This window comes from Oryx dammah, unplaced genomic scaffold, assembly GCF_014754425.2.
Source record: "Oryx dammah isolate SB20612 unplaced genomic scaffold, SCBI_Odam_1.1 HiC_scaffold_4, whole genome shotgun sequence".
In the NCBI taxonomy this organism is placed as follows: Eukaryota; Metazoa; Chordata; class Mammalia; order Artiodactyla; family Bovidae; genus Oryx; species Oryx dammah.
The window spans coordinates 32,632,273-32,656,908 of NW_024070188.1; the positions used below are offsets into that span (position 1 = coordinate 32,632,273).

General features: G+C 35.7%; 1 protein-coding gene across 4 annotated transcripts in view; it reads left to right on the plus strand.

The window, feature by feature from the left end:
- Nucleotides 1-24,636, plus strand: part of HACE1 (HECT domain and ankyrin repeat containing E3 ubiquitin protein ligase 1) — a 101,480-nt gene that overhangs the window by 11,462 nt on the left and 65,382 nt on the right. For 3 of the 4 annotated variants that reach the window (XM_040239114.1, XM_040239116.1, XM_040239115.1), the window contains exons 5-6: nt 3,205-3,336; nt 17,826-17,908. In XM_040239114.1, coding sequence (XP_040095048.1) covers nt 3,205-3,336; nt 17,826-17,908 — 215 coding nt within the window. Of the gene's footprint in view, nt 1-3,204; nt 3,337-17,825; nt 17,909-24,636 lie in introns of those variants that run through there. The other variant, XM_040239117.1, reaches the window with a different exon arrangement.

Genomic DNA, 24,636 nt, shown 5'->3' on the forward strand with positions numbered 1-24,636 from the left:
TTCTTAGTATTTCCAGCTCCAAAAAGATGTTTATTTTCTTTTATAACCACACCTTTCCTTTCCTTCATCCCATGCCTAACCCTGACAATCAGTAATTTGTTCTTCATTTCTAAAATATTGTCATTTCAAGAGTGTAATATAAATGGAATCATACTAGGAATGGGCTTTTGTGTGCTCATCATATTCCATGGGGATGAATCTTGGTTGTGTGTATTAATAATTCATTTCTCTACATTGCTGACTAATTGGTGTAGATATACCACTGATTGTTTAACCATTCACCTGTTGAAAGACATCTGGGTTGTTTCCCGTTTGGGCCTATTGTGAATAAAACTGCCATGAACATAGTGTACAGGTTTTTGTGTGAACATGAAGGTTTCATGTTTTAGGGAGTAAAATGCCCAGGAATACAGTTGCTAGGTTGTATGGTAGTTTCATGTTTAGTTTTAAAATGCACTGGAAAGCTTTTCCAGGCTCACTGTATCATTTCGTACTCCCACCTGCACCAAATAAATGATTAGTTTTCTGTCATTCTCGCCAGCATTTGGTGTTGTAACTGTATTTTATTTTAGTCATCTTGATAGGTATGTATGTAGTGATATCTCATTGTGGTTTTAATTTGCATTTACCTAATTACCAGTGTTGAACAGCTTTTCACGTGTTTATTTGCCATCTATATATCTTATTTTGTGAAATGAGTTTAAGTCATTTGCCCTTTTTCTGTTGTTTTTTTTTTTTTTTCTTAATTAAGTTGTTAGAATTCTTTGTATTTTGGAGATACCAAACCTTTGTCAGGTATGTGACTTGCAAATATTTTCTCCCCATCTTTACTTTGCCTTTTAAAACTCTTAACTGGATCTTTTGTAGTATGAAAGTTTTAAATTTTGATGAAGTTCAGTATATCAGTTTTTACATTTATGGATTGTGTTTTTGGTGTCTAGTTTAGGAACGCTTTACCTTGCTGTGGAGCCTGAAGATTTTCTCTTACCTTTTTCAAAAAGTTTTATAATTTTACATTTTATATCTAAGCCTATGATCTGTTTTGAGCTAATATTTGTCTGTGATGCTTAAGTCAAGGCTCATTTTTTTACCTATGGATTCCAGTTACTCTTGCATTATTTGTTGTAAAGACTACATACTTGCTGTGTGAAATTAGCTTTGTATCTCTCTCAAAAATGTTTTAGGCCTACCTGTATGGGGTTATTTCAGGGTCCTCAGTTCTGTTCTACTATCTGTGTGCATTTGCCATTATCACAGTGTCTTGATTACTCTAGCTATATAGCCTTAATATCAGGTAGAGTAATTCCTCCCACTTCATTTTTGTCAAAATTATGTTAGCTACTTTGGTTCTTTCACCCATCCGTATAAATTTTAGAATAAACTTGTCTATGATGAAAAACCCTGCTGAGATTTTTTAAATTGGAATTGCATTAAGCCTATAGATCAGTTTAGGGAGAATTGACATCTTTACTATGTTGAGTCTTCCAATCTGTAAACACATTATGTCTCTCCATTTATTTAAGTCTTTGATTTCTTTCATTAGAATTTTATGTTGCTCAGCGTACAGATCTTGTGCAAGGTTTAAGTGTATAGCTAGATATTTTATTTTCTTTGTAGCAATTGTAAGTAACATTATTTTTAATTTTGATTTCTGCATGTTCTTTGATAGTACGTAGAGATACAATTGCTTTTTATGTGTTGATCACATATCTTGTGACCTTGCTGAACTCACTTGATTAATTTAGGAGTATCTGGTAGACTCCTTAGGATTTTCCACATAGATAATCATATCATCTGCAAATTAAGATAATTATAGCTTTTCCTTTTCAATCCATATGTCTTTTCTGTTTCTCTCTTCATTGCAGCTCAGAATTTGTTTTCTAAATGTGTATTGTCAGTTCTTTACTAGAGTTTCCCTGAACTTTGTAAATATCCTCATAACATATGTTCACTACCTTTCATCTTGAATAGTTTTGAGGGAGTCTGTTACGGAGACTGCTGATTGATTTCTTGGCTTGCTGTACAGTGTTATTTGGAATATCTCTTCACCATCATCCTGTAGATGCCTTTGCTTTTCTCTTGTTTGGGGTTTTTATTTATATACATACCTCGGAGATACTGCAGGTTCTATTCCTGACCATGTTAATAAAATGAATACTGCAGTAAAGCGAGTCACACAGATCTTTTGGTTTCCTAGTTCATATAAAAGTTATATGTAACCAAGAGACACTGCAGGGTGCTTGCTACCTATTCTTGAGCTTTTGGGGAGTTCTGTGATCTCAATTTTCCTTCTTAGTGTTCTCTTTTACTGGCTTAAGGGTCATCTTTCTGTTCTGACAAAGCAGACAAAAGCTTCCAAAATGTGTTGCTATTGTGTTCTGTCCTGTTCTTTATCTTAATGTGCATATTCAGTTGCTCAGTAGTGTCCGACTCTTTGCAACCCCCTGGACTGTTGTCTGGGAGGCTGCTCTGTCCATGGGATTTTCCCAGCAGGAATACTGGAGTGGGTTGGCATTTCCTCCTCCATTATCTTAATAGATCTGTTGTTTAAGAAAAAGTACCCTTTATTGTCATTTCAGTGATTTGGGAAGAAGTAGGAGCTGGTGCTTGGGTTCAAAGCTATCATTTTAAAACAAGTTGCATGATATATTTTTTTTAATGGAAAAAAGGCAGATGAAAAATGCGTGGACAGCATAGACCAAAGTTATAGCATTATCTTTGAGTTGTAGACTTCTAGGGGTTTTATATTTTTAATCCTCCCAATGTATGTTATTTATGTATGTTTTATGCATTATATGTAAAATATAGGAAATAAAGAATATGACCCCTACTGTGTTGATTACTTTTAAACTTATGTTTGTTTCTGGGGAAGGGAAAACGTTTAGTACCTCTTCTCTAGAGATAAGCTATACATACAGTCCATGGTCATCTAAGAAGCAGAGTATTAGTGATCCTCAGTTTAGAATTTTTAATTACTTTGAACATTGAAATGCTTGAGTTTGAAATACATGACTGTGTAACCTATATCCTGATACATATTTTCCCCCATTTAAAATATAGGAAAAAATTATACTGGCTTAAATTTAAATTTTAATCTTTGGTATGCATGTAGTGCTCACAGTTGAGAAATAATTGCATTATTTATTTGCTGTTTTTATGTGAAATACTCCTGCATAAATGTTAAGTAACTAAATGGCTGTACAGATACACTGGCTGGCTGTGAATGGGCGGACAGAACTACTCCATGACCTTGTCCAACACGTCAGTGATGTCGATGTTGAGGATGCGATGGGGCAGACAGCGCTGCATGTGGCCTGCCAGAATGGTCACAAGACGGTAAATTAAGTGTCAAGGACTTTAAGTTGCATGTGTTTTTTTTTTGTAAACTTTGAATTCATGAAAAGCTTTTCGCTGTTCATAATTGGAAACATAAAGCAAAATCTTAAAACATTTTCTGCATCATGTGCACTTCTGATTAGTATATTCTGTGTGGATAAAGGGAACAGAAAGTAGTGCTTTTAAATAAGTTTAATGTAATTTGGATTTCAATTTTATTTTTGATTCATATTTATTAGCTGTATGCTTTAAATTTTAAATATTAACAGATAATTTAAGTTTATAATGTTTATTCTGTTGTCAGTTTTATCAAACAACTGTTTCATTTTTTTTTTTACAATTTTCATGTTTTCACCATTAAGCCTCAAGTTTTGGAATTAGACCATAAAGAGAGTAAACTCCAACTTTGGTTAAATAGTTCAACTTGGGTTATCATATTTTTCTACTCCCTTGGCATATAAGTACTATATAAGTACTAGAATCACAGCTGTTTTCTTTCTTACTTTTGATTTCTAAAATCATGCATTTGTTTTATGGCAGTACTTTACTGTTATGCCTATGTATAAACATTTGGCTTTTAAAATTGCTAATAGTTTTCTTTCTCATTAGGAGACTGCTATCTTATTTAAAGATTGTTAACTTAAGATTTTAGATTGACTTTCTGCCTTTTGTAATTTCATATCCTGGTTGCTTTCAGTTTTTTCCCACATTTAACATTATGGATAATAGAATATTATTTATTTGCTAACTAAAATAAAAAACCAACTGAAAACAAAAAAACACTACCAGCATCTACAAAGATAAATAGTTTATGTTTATTATTTTGTACACATTCTGAGTCTAATGTTTTTGTTGGGAAAATTCTTAGTGGAATCTGGATTTCTGTCTTTGCAAACACTTTTTTCTTAACATGGGTTCAGGATGTTGGCTCCTACATACTAAGATGCTTTATGTACGACCTCAGTTCGCAAAATATTGCACTTCTTTAAGGCAGTGAGCTCAAAGTTGACATTGTCATATGTTTAGTAAGAGTTGGATAAAAGAGATACATGAATATTTTTTTCTTTCCAGGCACTTCTTCTGAACACCAGTGTTCATTATTATTCTTTTGTCTTTTATCATCTGAAAACTAATTCAGTGTTTTCAGGATTATTCCTTTTCATTACTTTTTACTTTCTGCAAGTCAGTATTACTAAATTTAAGAAGTATTCTGGGTGGGGGAAAAAATCATCTAAAATCTTCTAGTCTTGACAGGCCCTAGTAAGCAACTATTGCCTGTTAGAGTCCTGCTGGTAGCTCTTACTCAACAGAAAAGCACCTGCTTTAATATTAAACACTCTGCTGAAACAAATGAGTGGCATATCATTTCCTAAGAGTAAACTGTATCTGTTGCCTAGTAGCTTGTGTAGTAAAAAAACTAAATTCAGATTAGGAATTATCTACAAAAGCTAATTTTATGTGCCTTGAGCCAGTGAAGAAGCAAAAATTACTCAGAAAACCTTGGTTCAAAACATGTGCATTACAGGGTACATTGAAAATTTAGAATTGCCTACTGAAGTTACTGAAGAGTAGTTAGTATAATACACTCCATATGGTTTACAACCTAAAGCAGGTGTGGTAAAGTAAGGGAGAATTGCTCATAGTCAGATGGCCTTTGAAGAACTGTATTTTCAGATTTATAGGTGGCCTGACTTCATGGTGGTGATGGGTTTCACAGGGTGAGATTTTGCAGATATAGTATAGGAGGACGAGTGTAAAAAGCCATGTTGACTTGTGGTTGATTGTATTAGTGAGTAAGTTTCCTTTATATTTGGTCCATTATAGTTACCTGTGAGGATTATACACAAAGGGAATGTTTAGCATTGTTTTCCAATTCATTGTATATATTTTAAATCCTTCAATTAGGGCAAGAAGGAATCTTGAAAAATTAGTCCATTTCCTAGCCTTCAGACAGAATTCCACCTCTAAAAATCTGTGTTGATAGTTGTGTTAATATTACCTATTGTCATAATGTATTTCTGGGACCTGTTCAGATCTTAGTGGATGAGCATATTCTTTTATCTTAAGTTGAATTTGATTTAAGGGCTCTGAGATGTAAGTTACTACAGGGTGTAGGGATTATTGATTTTGCTTTTAACTGTATATCTTTCCATAAGTTGAACAAATTCTAAAATGCTTTGTCAGGTATCAGCAAATGAAAATGGCCTTTGTGTTGTCTCAAAGTGGTTAACTTTTGCATAAACTCATTAAAAGGTCTTCAGAACTTATGTCCATGTAGACATATTCCAGTCCACATAGGTTTTAAGATTCTATTTTTAAGTTTAGAATTAATACTATATATTGATTATATATTTTATGGGGCTTCCCAGGAGGCTCAGTGGTAGAGAATCCACCTGCCAGTGCTGGAGACACAGATGTGGGTTGGATCCCTGGGTTGGTAAGATCCCCTGGAGTAGCAAATGGCAACCCACTCCAGTATTCTTGCCTGGAAAATTCCATGGACAGAGGAGCCTGGAGGACTGCAGTGCATGAGTCACAAAGAGTCGAACAGGACTGAGCATGCACACATATTTTATAGAATAAAATGTAAAACTTTAGAGAGGGAAAGAAGCTCCATTAAAAATATTTTTTAAAGCATATAAGCTCTTTTCAAATTAAAGAGGATGATATTATAAAGAAATGCTCTGAAATTTACTTTTTAATCTCATTTTAGGGAAAATCTTAAGAATGCATGAAAAGATTTTGAACTGGCTAAGAGCTGTAAAGCTTTGTAGAATTTATAATTGAATACTGTATTCTTGCTTTGATGACACATAAATTATAGATTTACATTACTTTTTTTTACAGATAAAAGATTTGGAAGAAAGATTGATTTTGTTATAATTAAGAAATAAGTAATTTTTGACATGATTTCATATAGATGCATCTGTTTTGTTAGAGGTAAATCAAGATAAGGATGTTTTCATCCTCTTGCTGGAAGGAAGTGGTTTGGTCAGTTGAAGAGTACAGTATGATCATTTTTGTCCTTGTGACATAATAGCATTATGATTTTAAACTACTTCAGTTCTGACTCTTGCGACCCCCTGGACTGCGCTGGGCTTCCCAGTCCTTCACTATGTCCTGGAGTTTGCTCAAATTCATGTCCATTGAGTCAGTGATGCCATCTATCTCATCCTCTGCTACCCTCTTTTCCTTTTGCCTTTGGTCTTACCCAGCATCAGGATCTTTTCCAGTGAGTTGGCTTTTCTCATCAGGTGACCAAAGTATTGGAGCATCAGCTTTAGCATCAGTCTTTCCAGTGAATGTTCAGGATTGATTTCCTTTAGGACTGACTGGTTTCATCTCCTTGCAGTCCAAGGGACTCTCAAGAATATTCTCCAGCACTGCAATTCAAAGGCATCAAGTCTTGGGCACTCAGCCTTCTTTATGGTCCAACTCTCACATCCATACATGACCACTGGAAAAACCATAGCTTTGACTCTATGGACCTTTGTCGTCCCAAGTGACATCTCTGCTTTTTAATATGAGGTTTGTCATGGCTTTTCTTCCAGGGAGCAAGTGTCTTTTAATTTAATGGCTTCAGTCAACATCTGCAGTGATTTTGGAGCGCAAGAAAATCTATCATTGCTTCCACTTTTTCCCCTTCTGTTTGCCATGAAGTGATGGAACCAGATGCCATGATCTTAGTTTTCTGAATATTGAGTTTAAGCCAGGTTTTTTGCTCTCCTCTTTCACCCTCATCAGAAAGCTTTTTAGTTCCTCTTCACTTTCTACCATTAGAATGGTATCATCTGCATATCTGAGATTGTTGATATTTTTCCCTGCAATCTTGATTCCAGCCTGTGATTCATCCAGCCCAACATATCAAATGATGTACTCTGCATAGATGTTAAATAAGCAGGGTGACAGTATACAGCCTTGTCTTATGCCTTTCCCAATTTTGAACCAGTCTGTTGTTCCATGTCTGGTTCTGTTGCTTCTTTACCCTCATACAGGTTTCTCAGGAGACAGGTAGGGTGGTTTGATATTCCCATCTTTTTAAGAATTTTCCATAGTGTGATCCACAAAGTCAAAGGCTTTAGTGTAGTCAATGAAGCAGAAATAAGATGTTTTTCTGGAATTACCTTGCTTTCTCTATGATCCAGCAGATGTTGGCAATTTGATCTCTGGTTCCTCTACCTTTTCTAAATCCAGCCTATACATCTTTAAGTTCTCAGTTCATATACTGCTGAAGCCTAGCTTGAAATTGAACGTTACCTTACTAGCATGCGAAACAAATGCAGTTGTACAGTAGTTTGAACATTCTTTGGCATTGCAGTGAAAACTGACATTTTCCAGTCCTGTGACCACTGCTGAGTTTTCCAAATTTGCTGACACACGGAGTACAGCACTTTAACAGCATCATCTTTTAGGATTTGAAATAGCTTATCTGGAATTCCATCACCTCCACTAGCTTTGTTTATAATAATGCTTCCTAAGGCCCACTTGTCTTCACATCCCAGGATGTCTGCCTCTAGATGAGTGACCACAGCATTGTGGTTACCCAGATCATTAAGACCTTTTTTGTACAGTTCTTCTGTGTATTCTTGCCATCTCTTCTTCATCTCTTCTGCTTCTGTTAGGTCCTTACTGTTTCTGTCCTTTATCCTGCCCATTCTTCATTCTTGCATGAAATGTTCCCTTTCCCCATTTTTCTTGAAGAGATCTCAAGTCTTATCCATTCTATTGTTTTCCTCTATTTCTCAGCATTGTTCCTTTAAGAAGGCCTTCTTACCTCTTCTTGCTATACTCTGGAACTCTGTATTCAGTTTGGTATACCTTTCCCTTTCTTCCTAGCTTTTCACTTCTCTTCTTTCCTCAGCTATTGGTAAAGACTCTTCAGACAACCATTTCGCCTTAAATTACTTTTTCTTTGGGATGATTTTGATCACTGCCTCATGTACATTGTTCCAGTCTTCTGTCCATAGTTGTTCAGGCTACTGGATGTAATCCTTTGAATCTGTTTGTCATCTCCACTATATAATCATAAGGGAGATGATTATACCTGAATGACCTACTGGTTTTCCCTACTTACTTCAATTTAAGCCTGAATTTTGCAATAAGGAGCTGATGATCTGAGCCACAGTCAGCTCCAGGTCTTGTTTTTACTGACTTTATAGAGCTTCTCCATCTTTGGCTGCAAAGAATATAGTCAGTCTGATTTTAATATTGACCATTTGGTGATGTCCATGTGTAGAGTTGTCTCTTGTGTTGTTGGAAGAGGGTGGTTCCTGTGACCAGTGTATTCTCTTGACCAAACTCACTTAATATTTGACCTGCTTCTTTTTGTAAGACCAAACTTGCCAGGTATCTATTGACTTCCTACCTTTGCTTTCCAATCCCCTCTGATGAAAAGCACACCTTTTTGTGGTGTTAGTTCTAGAAGGTCTTGTAAATTTTAATAGAACTAGTCTATTTCAACTTCTTTGGCATCAGTGGTTGAGGCATAGACTTGAATTACTGTGATGTTGAATTGTTTCCCTTAGAAATGAACGGAGACCATTCTGTCATTTTTTAGATTGCACCCAAGTACTGCATTTTGGACTTTTTTGTTGACTATAAGGGCTACTCCATTTCTTCTAAGGGATTCTTGCCCACAGTAGTAGATATAATGGTCAAATGAATTAAATTTGTCCATTCCTGTCCATTTTAGTTCACTGATTCCTAAGATGTAGATGTCCGCTCTTGTCATCTTCTGCTTGACCACATCTAATTTATTCAGTTGCTAATTCATGTCTGACTCTTTGCAACCCCATGAACTGCAGCATGCCAGGCTTCCCTGTTCTTCACTATCTCCCTGAGTTTGCTCAAACTGATGTTCATTGAGTCAGTGATACCATCAACCATCTCTTCCTCTGGTGTCCCCTTCTTCTGCCATCAATCTTTCCCAGCATCAGGGTCTTTTCCAATGTGTCAGCTCTTTGCCTTGATTCATAAACGTATCATTCTGTGTTCGTATGCAATAGTCTTCTTTACAGTATCAGACTTCACTTTCAACACATCTACAACTGAGCATCATTTCCACCTTGGCCCAACTACTTCATTCTTTCTAGAGCTATTATTAATTGCCCTCTACTTTTCCCTAGTAGCATATTAGACACCTCTTGACCTGGGTAACTCATCTTCTGGTGTTGTATCTTTTTGCCTTTTCATACTGTTCACATGGTTCTTGAGGCTAGAATACTGGAATGGTTTGCCATTCCCTGCTCCAGTGGACCACATTTTGTCAGAACTCTCCACTATGACCTGTCTGTCTGGTGGCCCTGCATGGCATGGCTCTTCACTTTATTAAGTTACACCAGCCCCTTCATCAAGACAGGCTGTGATCCATGAAGGGGAGCTATACAGTACCAGAATTATTGTATTGTCTGTGGATATTGATTTCAAATAGAAAATCATTTGAGAATTTGATTATTCATCTGGCTTACTATATAGTCTGGCAACATTTTTCTTCTTCTGTCCTTATCTATCTCCTAAGGTATATTCTGTCTACTGATTACATAATTAAAGAAAGTGTTGTGAACACTTTGGAAGACACTTGAGAGTAATGACAGTATTGGTACTATTATTGCCATTATTATTGAGGATATGAATCTGTACAAACAGTACAGGGATCACTACCTGAACTCTTTAATTCATTTACTCTTGTGCAGTAAGCTAGGTCCAGTGTGTTGTTTGATTTTTAATCTCATTTTTAGAAGTATAGTAAAAAAACTAATATTGTTGTAAAGATGTAGTTGCTGAGTTGTGTCTGACTCTGTGACCCCATGGACTGTAGCCTGCCAGGCTCCTCTGTCTGTGGGCAAGATATATGTATAATTGACTCCAATTTTTTTGACAATGAGTTGAACTTACTTTTTGATAACTTTTTTCATTGTCTTTAGGTCTTTAAGATTTATTGACATGTTTAATTGCCACAAATGGTTGATTACTGTTTTCCTGGAATAACTTGGATTTAGAAACTCTGGAGAACTGTCAGTTGGTTCAGTCTCAATTTTATGTAAGTCAGAGTATATAGAAGGATTAGTTTTTGGACTAATTTCAGTTCACTTAAAAAAGAAATTTTATTTTTATCAGAATAAACTTTATAGTGCTAAATTTATACAGTGATATGAAGGTTCACAAGCAATATGAAATGATAGTTGAACTATGCTTAGAGTAGATGATCTTTAATAGAACTGACTGCACTTTTTTTTTTCCCTAAAATTGTAGGCTTGTTACGGAACAGTTCACTTACGTTCAATCAGCTCTCTTGAAATTTTTAGCCAGCTTCCACGCTTTTCATCCAGAGAATTATAGGACAGCCATGCAAACTTAATTGAAAGCTTTTGCAAAAACATTAACTGAATTCAGCCTTGAGGCACAATGGTAGATGTACTTAACATTTCAGAGTGTGTTTTTAGGTTCAGAGTAATTTTATTTATTCTGATGTTAGAATTTTCCTTGCATCACTTCTGAGAAATGTGAGGATATAATAGAAAGTTCTGTTACTGTGGTTTTTTTCCTAACACAACTGGATAATACTGATTTTTGCTCGATATTACATATGGATTCAAAGTCTCAATAGGCTTAGGTGGACAGGTTTCTAGAGAAGACCTGTGTAAACCAGTCACTGATTAGTAAGTTGGCCATTTTATTTAGTATATAAGTTGTTTGTGCATTGCTGTCCTGTCATCAGAATTACTTTTCATAAGAGATGAAAGATGCTTTTTTTGATTTTTGATTATCATTTCTTTAGTAATGATAATAGAGCAACTCAAATTTTTACTTATGGTTTAATATTGAGTATCTGTTCCTTTTTACTTTGATCATTGTTGTTCAGAGAGTTGACATTGATAAAGTAGAACTGCCTTGGATTTCTTGCTTTGTAATTTATCAGCTTATTGGGCACAGGTGGTCTTGGTTAGTCGCTGCCTTTAATTAAATGACTTTTGAGATTGACCCAAACATTAGGTTTGCACATTAGTTTTCCACTCAGGATGTTGTTTTATCACTTGAAAGGTCATGAAGTCTGTTGAAAGTGTAGTTTCTTTTTATGGATTTCTTGAAGGCCATATGCAAATCCCCTTTCAATGCTTTTCTTTCAGGATTCCTTCCCAGCAGTTTCTTACTCTGTAAGGAGGAAGACTCCCATTGTAGATTACCTAGGAATAGGAGAATAGTGTGATGTTGTTGTTGTTTTAAAGGGAAGAGGGCTGGACAGGAAATTTGAAGTTCCGAATTATTTAAAAAGCACGTTTTCCTGACCTATATTAGATACATAAAATGATTTCAGTTCAGTGTAGTTCTTGAAATTGTTATGTTAACTTGAAAGATGTAGGTAATCAGCTGTCAGTCACAGATATTTATGTTACTATACCTTTACATTTTTACCTTTACTAAATTGTAAGCTGCTAAACTTAATTTTTGCAAGTAAATGAGAAGCCATGAAATTTTGAAAATGGGAACTTACGACAGTTGTAAATTACAATGATTTTTTTTTTTTGGACTTCACGGCTTGTAGTCTTTTAAACAGATGCAGTGCAGTTTTCACAGAAGTATTTGTGTGTAGGGGCTTAGGGATGAGAAATTTGCTAAAACAAATTGAATCCAGATCTGCCGTAGAGAATCCTATCAGTTTTTCTGATAGCACTAAATCACTGTCTAGCACACTACATATTTTATTTCTTATGTCCCTTTGTTTTCCTTTCCCATGAGAATGTAAACTTATGAAGGCAGATGTTTGTCCATTTTGTTCAGTGCTGGGACTCTTGCATCTAATGGTCCCCCCCTACTAGCACATACAAACTTTGCAATTTTTGATATAAGGGAGAATGGACTATTCAAATGCAAAATCTTTGCAACCAGTATTCTTCTGCCATTTTCTTTCCATTTCTGAATGTTTGTATTTTTTTTTCTTTTGTAACTTTTAAGAGAAGTGTATGTTGATAGTGCTCATTCTTATAAAGGATTGTATCTGATTTGTTTGTCTGTTACTGAAAACTTCTTGGGGATTTTAGTAGCTGAATCCAGAATTCTCTTCAATTATGTTTTGCCTTGTGCTTCTGTATAATTTAGAATCCTTAAGTAGTATTGTTTGTTCAAGACCTTTTATATTTTTAATTTAATAAATACTCAAGAGTTTCCTCTAACTGAATATTCCTTGTTTTAGAGTCATTATACATATAGGTAGTTTAACATAGACTGGAAATTAAAAAAAAAAACAAACTTTTAAGTTATGTGACTTTCTTGCTCCTTTTATTATGTAATTTAATCAATAATTGAATTCTGCATTATCCTTTCTCCTTCTGTTACAGAGCTTTTACAAAAAGAAATCTTCGAACTTTTTTTTTTAATTACGAAGATTGATGACTTTTCACTCATTTCAGTGCTGCAAGGCAGTTTTTTTTCTTTTACCTTCAAATCCCTTTATGTATTTTTTTATTCTTACCCTGAGGGAAGTGGGTTTTTCTCCTTGTCTTCAGGCAACATTTCATCTACATGGGATCTATTGAAGCTTTTAGAAAATATATATTTCTTTTAATAGTTGTGTATTTTGAGGCTCTTAATTGGGATAATTTTGTTAGAAAAGCAGAAAGATTTATGAATATAAAAGAAAATGGTGGATAAGTTTTTTCCTTCTTTCTTAATCAAGTGTTTTCCTTTCTTAAGAACAGAATTTTTAATGTATTTGTAGAATATTTACTATGTACAAGGATATGATAGAAACGTAGTACAGTTCATCTTGTGCATCATACTTTCTTGCTATGATTTGCCTGAAGTTTGTCTTACTGCTTTGTAGAGGAATATGTTAGTTTAATGGCTAGTTTATTTTACTGTGAACTCTACAGTATAATTTTTAAAAATGCAGAAATAATATGAAAACTGTGTGGATTTAGAAATGGCATTATTTAAAAGCTAAACACAAATAACTTACGTTGGTCCTTGAGCTTGACTCTTAAGTAGAAAGAGTCAAGCTTTATAGGGAACTATTAGATCATCTATAATTAATGTAATTTAAGAAGATATTCCAGATTAACCATAATTCTGTTTACTATTCTGAATTTAGAAAAATTAGAATTTCTGTTTTTTTGGTGAATTGTCTAGTGGTTATGACCATGGACTTATGTTTTAATCCCTGCTCCCCTGTTTATTTGTGTATTGGGGTGCATATTACTTGACCCCTTTGAGACTGAGTTTCCTACTTGTAAAACTGGAGAGAAAAATATCAGCTTCCCCACAGGATGCAATAAATGAAATGATAAATGCTTATTAAGCACAGTGTCCAAGCACATGCTAAGGTTATTTGTATTAATATATCATTGTATACTTTTAGCTGTTATATAATTTTTATGAATGCATAATATGTTTTGTTAATTACTTTATTTCAACTCCTCTCTGGTTGCTGCATCTCAATTGAATATTAATATGTGTTTTTGATGTAATTGACTTCATCTCTTCTGTGCCTTTTGAGAGATGGCTTATTGTCTATATACTTTCTGTAATAGTCAGTGAACATTATTGCTGCTATCTGTCTCACTTCGGATTTGGATCACACAAACACAGCTTCTCGGTCAGAGGTCAAGAAGGCAAAAACCATGATCAAAAGGTTCAAGTGGGCCTTGCCTTATAAAATAATAACCTAAGTGTTTATTTTCTTATATTTGAGAGTTGTTCTTGACCACTCCTCCTGAGTTTCACAATTGTATAGCTGATAATAAAGTTTAATATAATAATGTTGCTATTACATAGATTTTTGAATTCCTCCTGAAATAGAAGTAAATTCAAATAGCGATAATATATGAATAACTTTTCTCTTAAAATATTTTTTATCAAAATCTTTATAATAAAAAATTATACTCCCTTAAATACCCTTCTTTCTCAATTCATGATCACTAGGCAACAATTTTCAATTCTTTTAGCTTCTCTTCTTGTATCTATTTCCACATAATATTCTTCTATTGTTCTTTCTTAATTTATGACTTTTAGATATCACTGAATCATTTCTTGTTATAGTGAGTGAGGATTTAACTAATTTAAATCCTCTTCCCATGCAGTATCTTCCCATTTCTAAAATTAATTATATCAAAGTTTTGTGAGACAATATTCAGTTCAGTCGCTCAGTCGTGTCCGACTCTTTGCGACGCCATGAACTGCAGCACACCAGGCCTCCCTGTCCATCACCATCTCCTGGAGTCCACCCAAACCCATGTCCATTACGTCAGTGATGCCATCCAACCATCTCATCCTCTGTCTTCCCCATCTTTCCCAGCATCAGGGTCTTTTCAAATGAGTCAGCTCTTTGCATCAGGTGGCCAAAGTATTGGGAGTTTCTTTCAGCTTCAACATCAGTCCTTCCAATGAACACCCAGGACTGATCTCCTTTGTTGTATATAGTTCAGTAAATATTGTTTACTGCTGAGCAAAGTAGTGTAATACAATAACATTTTCTCTAGGATAACTATTAACTTTGTTCAGTTTTTGTTTTTGTTTTTGGTGTGTGAATCAGTTGTTGTTTAGTCACTAAGTCATGTCCAACTTTTTGCTACCCTGTAGACTGCAGCATGCCAAGCTTCTTTGTCCTTCACCTTCTCCTGGAGTTTGCTCAAACTCATGTCCATTGAGTCAGTGATACCATCTAACCATCTCATCCTATGTTGCCCCCTTCTCCTCCTAATTTCAATCTTTCTCAGCATCAGTGTTTTCCAGTGAGTTGGCTCTTTGCATCAGGTGGTCAAGTATTAGAGCTTTAGCATTAGTCCTCCCAATGAATATTCAGGATTGATTTCCTTTAGAATTGACTGATTTGATCTTACTGTCCAGGGGACTCTCAAGAGTCTTCTCCAGCACCACAGTTCAAAAGCATTGATTCTTCAGTGCTCAGCCTTCTTTATGGTTCATTTCTAGCATCTGTATGTGACTACTGGAAAATCCATAGCTTTGACTATATGGACCTTTGTTGGCAAAGTGATGTCTTTGCTATTTAATACACTGCCTAGGATTGTCATAGGTTTTCTTCCAAGGAGCAAACATCTTTTAATTTTGTGGCTGTGGTCACTGTTTGCAGTGGTTTTGGAGCCCAAGAAAATAAAGTCTGCCATTGTTTCTACTTTTTCCCCATCTATTTGACATGAACTGATGGGAACAGATGCCATGATCTTAGTTTTTTGAAAGTTGAGTTTTAAGCTAGTGTTTTCATCTTTAGTTCCTCTTCCCTTTCTTCTATTAGAGTGGTATCAATGCATATCTGAGGTTGTTAATATTTCTTCCTGCAATTTTGATTCTAGCTTGTGATTCATCAAGCCCAGCATTTCACATGATGTACTGTGCATATACATTAAATAAGCAAGGTGACAATGTATAGCCTTGACGTACTCCTTTCCCAACTTTGAGCCAGTCCATTGTTCTGTGTCCGGTTCTAACTGTTGCTTCTTGACCTGCACACAGGTTTCTCAGGAGACAGGTAAGGTGGCTTGGTATTCCTGTCTCTTTAATAATTTTCCACAGTTTATTGTGATCCACACAGTCAAAGGCTTTAGAGTAGTCAGTGAAGCAGAAATAGATATTTTTTTTGAATTTTCCTTGCTTTTTCTATGATCCAATATATGTAAATCAGTAATTCTTCCTATATGCTCCCACAAAATCTTTCTCAGTACTGGTTTCTTCGAAGACAAAATCATTAGATAATGTCCATTGTTTTTCTCTAAACCTGAGTATTTCTTAATCTCATCTGTGTTTGATCTTCAGTATTCTAGATTCCACATCTTCCATTTTGATATATTGCATTCCCTTGTTTTGGAGGAGAGTATCTCCTCCAGTAGCTTCTTGAGAACAGATGTGTTGAAGTTAAATTTTTTGATGTCTTACATAGCTAAGCATGTTTTTTATTTAAAAGCTTATATTTGAATGATAGTGTGGCTGGCTGTGGAATTTTACATTGAAAGTCATTCACTTTACAATTTTGGGGGTGTTTCATGGTTTACATTTCCATGTAGCTCTTGAAAAGTTTAATGGCAATCTGAATTCTGTTTATCTCTGGAATCTTATTATCCCCAGTATTATGAAATTTTACTTTGATATGCCTTGTTGTAGGTCTTTTGATGTATTAAGCTGTGTACTGGTGAGCCTTTTCAATCTAGCAACTTGGGTTCTTCAGTTCTTGGAGATTTTTTTTGGCATTATTTCTTCATTACTTCCTTTTGGTCTCTTGCCTCCTTTATTTCCTTTATTCTCAGTTTCTATAACATGCCTCCTTGGATTGATTGGCTAGTTTCTCCAGTCATTTTTCTACTGGTTTTCCTGTTTTCTTTGTCTTTTTGATTCTTGTAGAATTTTTCAACACTGTATTTCCTAAACTTCTATTGAATTTTTGAGCTTCTCAGGTGGTGCTAGTGGTACAGAACCTGCATGCCACTGCAGGAGACATAAGAGACCCAAGTTCTGTCTCTGGGTTGGCAGGATCCCCTGGAGAAGGAAATGGCAACTCACTTCAGTATTCATGCCTAGTGAACCCCATGGACAGAGGAGCCTGGTGGGCTATATATAGTCCATGGGGTCGCAGAGTCAGACAGGACTGAAGTGGCTTCACATGCATATATACATTGAATTTTTACTCTTTCATCAAATTTTTAATGTCTTATTCTCTGAATATTTTTCCCCCAGAATCTTGTTTGTGTCCCATGGATAGTATCTAGTCTGTCTTAAGAGTATTAGTTGCTTTTTAAATTTTTTTTGCTATTTACTTTGGTTCCCTTTATTTCTTTAGTTTTCTTCCTTTTTCTGTTTGTTTTTCAGGTTAGAGCCTGCTTCAGTTCTGTCTTAAATGTCTGTCCATTCATGTTTAGTTATCCTATAGACACGTGATAATGTGTCCCTTAGTACACTTCAGATGATTGCAGAAGTAGAGCTTAGGGGACAAGATTGTGAATGGCTATCAGAGAAACTGAGTTGGCATTGGCTACTGTGAACAATAAAGGACTTCTTAGCTTTTTAATATTTTGTATTTTAATTATTATGCTCTTTGAATTTTGAGAATGTTAGAGCCTCTGCTATCTACTGTTTATTTTTAGAGGCAAAAAATTCGGATATCTAGATCAGCACTGTCCAGTTTACTAGCCGTCTGTGGCTATTTAAACTTAATTGTAATAAAATAAAGTTTAAAATTCCATTCCTCAGTTGTACTGGCCACATTTCAAGTCTTTGGTACCTACTTAATGTGTCAGTGATTTTCTGGAACCTTCCCAGGTCAACACAATTTACATTACATTGATAATTCCACAAGTACTTTGTAGTGCCTGAGACTTGGAGCTTAACAAAAAGTGTAATTTATTCAGCCATCATAATTGTCATGTTGCTACTCTTCTTTAAAGCTTCGGGTTGTGGTAAGAACTTTCCTTATTAAGTGGATTAAAATTGTCGTAACTGTCTTTATTTGACTTCTCTGGCTTTAGTTTTGTTTCTTTTCTTCCCAGACAGTGCAGTGCTTGCTGGACAGTGGTGCTGATATTAACAGACCAAATGTATCAGGAGCCACTCCACTGTACTTTGCTTGCAGGTATGATATTTTATATTGCCTGATGCTTTCATTAAAGAAAGTTGCATCTGCTGTATTTCCAAACACAACCATACTTTTATATTTTCTAAAACTCTTGTTTTCCCAGAAATACTGTGCTCCCTTTTAAGAAGACATATATAGCATTATGTTTCTTTTATTTAACTGCATGATGAAAAGTGTCTTATACTGCCAGTGTTTTCATACGTCGTAAGTGGAAGATTTTGATTTACTTGATTACTTAAATTTTAGGCTAATTACTTGGTAAGTAATAAGAAAGGTGTATCAATAATCCAGTAATTTCCATCATTTTCTTTATCAAGTACCAACTTAGTTTCAATAGGATAAGCTATTAAAGCATGTCTTAGTTCAGAGCTCTGTCTTTGCTTTCTCTGGATTTGTAACTTAAAAAAAGTTCTTTAATCATTCTTATTAAATATTGTTATGTATTAAGTTGTTTTTACACTTTTGTCTTAGTTCATTTTCTTTAAGCATACATTTTATTCATTGATTCATTCATGTAATAAGCAAACATGTATTTAGCACGGAGAAGGCAATGGCAGCCCACTCCAGTACTCTTGGCTGGAAAATCCCATGGATGGAGGAGCCTGGTAGGCTGCAGTCCATGGGGTCGCGAAGTCGGACACCACTGAGTGACTTCACTTTCACTTTTTACTTTCATGCATTGGAAAAGGAAATGACAACCCACTCCAGTACTCTTGCCTGGAAAATCCCATGGATGGAGGAGCCTGGTAGGCTGCAGTCCATGGGGTCGCAAAGTCAGACACGACTGAGAGACTTCACTTTCACTTTTTACTTTCATGCATTGGAGAAGGAAATGGCAACCCACTCCAGTATTCTTGCCTGGAGAGTCCCAGGGACGGGGGAGCCTGGTGGGCTGCCATCTATGGGGTTGCACAGAGTCGGACACGACTGAAGCAACTTAACAACTTAGCAGCAGTGTGCCATGTAGTATTATAGGCATTAGTGATACAGTAATAAATAAACCCCAGTCCTTAAGGAGCTGACAGTGTAATAATTATACAGATACCTCCCCCCCAACCCCAGACAGTATGTTCAGTTAGTTGCAGTTAGGAGCAGTTCACAGTACACTTGATTTTTATTTTTGGTTTAGATTATAAGAATTGTAGTATTTATTTAGGCTCCCTATTTTGTCTATAATGCTCTCCAGAAAGCTCTTTTCTTTTTCATGTCATTTTACCGGAGGTTTAAAAAAAAGTTTTTGTCACACTGTGTTGCTTGCAGGATCTTATTTCCTTGACCAGGGGTTGAACCTGAGACCTGGCGGTAAAAGAGCTGAGTCCTAACCACTGGACCACCCAGGAATTCCCTGGAGATTTGTTTTAGATGAAACATCTGCTTTTCTCCTTGTTTAACTTCTCTTTTAAGGTCTCTAATGTTGCTTTGATCTGACTAATTCAAATCATTAAGCCTTCAATTAGAACACAAAGACTTCTGAATCTCTAGACCTCTAGATCTTCCCTGAATCCAGGTTTTTTCTCATGTTATACTTAAAATTCAATTGCTTGGCTAGAATACCCTACCCATTCCTTTTTTAGTGTCCTGAATTTATGAATAATATCATTGATTTCCTGAAATCATATCCTATCTTGAGGGCTTATCTCTAGATTAGACCTTTCTTTGAAACTTCAGATTTGAATGTCCAGTTCTTGATTTACATCATCACTTGGAAGTCTCAGAGAATCTCAACTGTTGACATATCCAAAATATTGCTTCTGATTTCCTTTTCAAGCCTTTTCTCCAGTTTTTCTCATCTCAGTCATTGGAACCTGTATCTTCTCAGTTGTGTAAGCCAGAAACTAGTCATTATTTTTTCTCTTTATCTCTCTCACTGACCCTCAACTTGGAGTATATTAGTAAGTTCTATAATTTCCACTTTGAGAATACATTCTGAATCTCACCACTTCTTTCCACCTTGCTAAACCATTTTAGTTAAAGTTGTAACCTCTTGTTTAGAATACTGCAATAGCCTGTTAACTGGTCTTCCTGATTCCTCTGTTGTTTCCCTACCTTCTGTTCTTTCCTCAGAAGCCATAGTGACCTTCTAAAAAATGATTTGGCTGTTACCTCTTTGTGTTTAAACCTTGTATTTCAACTTTTCAGTGCCTCTTTATTGAATTTCCATTAAAATCCAAGCCCTGCCTTCTTTCCTGGAGGAGAAATTGGCAACCCACTCTAGTATTCTTGCCTGAAAAATCCCGTGAGCAGAGGAGCCTGCCAGGGTACATTTCATGGGGTCACAAAGAATTGGACATGACTGAGCAACTGAGCATGCATGTACGCCTTCTTTCATGAGACCTGCGTGGTCTGACCCTGCTTAGCTCACTGTGGTTCAGCCACATTGGTTCTCTTTGAGTTCCTCAAATGCAGTGGATTCTTTCCAGTAGGCTTTTCTACATGCTGTTTGTTTTGCCTGAAATGTTCTTCCGTAGACTTTCTATGTGACTGACTCCATATGCTTCATTGTTAATTTTTAGGAAGGAATTCCTGACCAATCTAAGTAGGCCTTTCTGCATATTTCTATCACAGCATCATGATCATTTCCTTCATAGCACTTTGTATTTTATAGTGTTTATTTACTGGTTTATAATGTGTCTCCCCTGCTGGACTGAAAGCCCAATGAAAGAAAGAATTTTGTCTTATTCATCACTTTATATTCCTTGTGTGGTACAGTGCTTTGTGCTTAGATGCTTTGTAAATGTTTTTGAACGAGTAAATCACTGTAATTACATTTTTGAAAACTATCTTATGTAAAACAATGCCATGTGTACTGGTAAAATATAGGTATATTAGTGTTGTACTTAACTGTGATATTCGTATAGTTAGTCTGAGCATAGGGATGTGTAAAAGAATTTTTTAGAAGTGCTTTCTGCTAGTATTATATACCCATCATTAAGTTTTAACTGGGCAAACATTATATCTCACTGAACAAAGATGGTTAAGCAAATGCGATTAAAATTGAAACTAGAAAATAAATTATTTTTGTAGCAGGGTGATAAATATGGAACATGGAAGATGATTCATTTTGTAGGTGGACTTCTAATTGTATTCATGATATCTAAAGGTATACATTAGGACTTCCCGGTATACATTAAAAATTATAAATTATTCCCAACGTATTGTCTCTCATAAAAGGGAAAGGAAAGTGAAAAATAGAACAAGTTGATCTTGTAGACAAGTTACAGGGCTCTAAGATAAAAAAGCTGAACTTAATGTAAGTTTTTATTGTTGAGAGATGTTAGTAGGTATATCATCATGTGTCTCATTCAAGGATCAGCTGAAACAGGTGTTTTTTTTTTTTTTTTTAAATTAAATTGAGAAGGTATTGAACTGTATAGGAGGTGGGGTTCAAATCACAGCCCCCAAACCCTGCAACTTCTTGACCTCTGAAACTTTGTTTCTTTGTGAAATGGAAATACTGATATATACCTTGTGCTAATTAAATGAGATGGCTTATTTAAAGCATCCTGCAGAGGATTTTACACTTAGTAGTTGGTAGATGCTCATTAAGCCCTAGCATACTTTTCCACACCCCATGAGCACAGAGTTGTTTTGTCCTCATTCAGTTTCATTGCTCTGCATGTTTTTCTAAGAAGTTTGACTCTTATCCCATAGTACAGGCAAGCCTTTTCCTTCTTCCTTTGTATTCTATTCTAATTCTGAACAGTATTTAATAAAATAATACTTCTGTGGTGAGTCATTTCAGATTGCTTTTGAACTAAAATTATGACAGGAAGTATCTCCTGGCTACTTTTCCTCTCTAGGTATTTTGTACGAGAATTAGGATAATTCACTAGATTTTTTTCATGTGGACTATAAGCACACATTGACTTTCTCCTTCTGCCCAAATCTTCAGGTGCCTTTGTTTTCAAGACTTTTATATGGTGTCTGCAAATGCTTCAGATCCTTAAATGATTAGGTTGGTTTTGTATTCAGTCATAATACTTCCCATTCCCTTAACTTGGTTCTTTTAATAAAGGTTTGGATGTGTAGTAATTTTCAAATAGTTTGTGTAACTGCAGATAACTTTTATTCTGTTAAGGAAAGCAAGGTTTAGCTGGGGTTATATAAATTCAGTAAATTAGAGAGATTTTTATGGCATTTTGGAGGTCTGTAATAAAAGTGAGAGAGGTAAGATTCTGAACCTGGTTTACAACTACTACCGGGCAACTCCTTTCAGTTAGGAAGTCCACTACAAAGTAGCTACATAAAACAGTCCATAGATTCAAAATTGCAAACTTTTAGAATAGGAAAGAACCATTATTAGAAAATACAGCCTCTTTATTTCTTCAGCAGTTCCAAAAAATGTTGTGATATGTGTACTATATGCACATTAGCCAAGTTTTCAAATTGTATCACTGCAAGAGCCTAAAGTTGGAGACCTGAAAGTTCTTGAGAAATCATTTCTAAGTGTTCTAAAAATACCACTTTAGAAATACAGAAATAAAACCTGTAGTATTCCCTTTGCTAGCCCAGGGAAAAGTCCTATAATGCCTGGGTATCTGTAGGTGGCAGGAGATGTCTGTAAGGCCACCCCTTTCGTCCCGCCTCTCCCGCCTCCTCCCCCTTCTTCCTCCTTCCTGGCTTCCTTTCCTCCCTTGAAATCTTTGATGTTAGTACTTGGATTCTTGTATTTAAGGGCTTCCCTGGTGGTGCAGAGGTTAAAGCGTCTGCCTGCAATGTGGGAGACTTGGGTTCAGTTCCTGGGTTGGGAAGATCCCCTGGAGAAGGAAATGGCAACCCACTCCAGTATTCTTGCCTGGAGAATCCCATGGACGGAGGAGCTTGGTGGGCTACAGTTCACGGGTAGCAAAGAGTCGGACACGACTAAGCAACTTCACTTTGCCAACTTCCTAGTTTCCATAAAATACATTGGCACTTCCTTGAAGGGAGTTATCTCAATCAGTATAAAAAAAAAGTTGAATTGTAAAGAATAGTAAATGAGCACATGTTTGTAGTTATTTGAACTGAAAAATCTTTCATGTAGCATTTTGAGAAGTCTGTAACAGGATAATCTTCTGTGCAGTTTTTTCACATGAGTCACTTGTGACCCTAATGAGATTATGCAGATTTTATGTATTATAGTAACTGTTTCTTTTAACTTATTTTTGAAATGAAATGCCACCTGGTTACAGATGAGATTTTAATGTAGTTTTGGAAATTACTCCAGCTTCATAAGAATGTCATAGGGATATTTTTTCCTTGATATTAATTATTCTTGTTGCTATATGTGGTAAGAAATTAATCCCAAATAAATTATTATTCAAGGTTTTTTGTTGTTATTTTTTGGTAGCTCAGTACCTTATTTAATGCTCACTTCTCAAATGAATGGTAATCTAAAATTAGAGCCTGTCATATAACTCAACAGATACATTGAGTACGTTATAAGTCAATTGCCCTGCTTGGTGTTATGGAACAAATTATTGTCAAGAACTTTACAGTTTAGTTGGGAAGATTGCTCATCTGACCCAGGTAGTGAATAATTCTAAAAGAAATGTCACTAAAGTCGAACAGAACAGCTTTGTAAATCTGGGGTTTTCATAACCTATGAGTACTTGGAGAAGGAAATGGCAACCCACTCCAGTGTTCTTGCCTGGAGAATCCCAGGGACTGGGGAGCCTGGTGGGCTGCTGTCTATGGGGTCGCACAGAGTCGGACACGACTGAAGTGACTTGCCAGCAGCAGCAGTATGAGTACTAGTACTAAGTGACTTCATTCCTGTCTGACTCTTTGTGAACTTTGGGTCCTAGCAAAGAAAATCATTGTTTCCTTAAGTTAAGTAAGCTCGAGTTAGTTTCTTTTCTCATAGTCCTTATTTTTAGGTATTATACAGACTAGGACAGTGTTATTTGTAAAATAATTACTGTTAACTATATAATACATAATGTGGTGGTCAGCACTTCCACCTGAAATGATGCTTGATGAAGACTTTTCTTAATGTAGACTAGTAAAATTAGTTTCTGTTGCTTTTGGAGGGATTACTGATTTACTTGGTTTCTTGATTTTCTGCTTTTTCAGAGTTAATTAGATAATGTTCTTAAGTTATTTTTCATCTGTTGATATTTGTTTTAAGGAAGGTAATCAGCATTATAATAAAGTTTCAAGAGAGTGATACACCTAATAACTGCCACCAGGTTAATACTAGGATGCTGTTTTTGAAATTAATTTCAATTAAACTTTATGCAGTATCATTTTGTGGAAAAGAATGAGTAGGTTGTTTTTATCTAAGTTTCTAATAATCTGTATAGTCTTTATCTCTATGAAATAACATACTTTTTTAGGTAACGGTACTGTGGGAAGAGTATCGGTCTAGAAAACCAGAGATATGAGTTCGAGTTTCACTTGTGCTTGAGTAGTAGTGTACTCTTTGAAGCTGTATGACTTCCTTGGGCATTTTGTAAAAGTAGCTTTAAATAGTGAAACCTAGAGGCTTTACTGGTGGCTCAATGGCACCCCACTCCAGTACTCTTGCCTGGAAAAATGGATGGAGGAGCCTAGTAGGCTGCAGTCCACGGGGTTGCTAAGAGTCGGGCACGACTGAGTGACTTCACTTTCCGTTTTCACTTTCATGCATTGGAGAAGGAAATGGCAACCCACTCCAGTGTTCTTGCCTGGAGCATCCCAGGGACAGGGGAGCCTGGTGGGCTGCCATCTATGGGATCGCACAGAGTCAGACACGACTGAGGCGA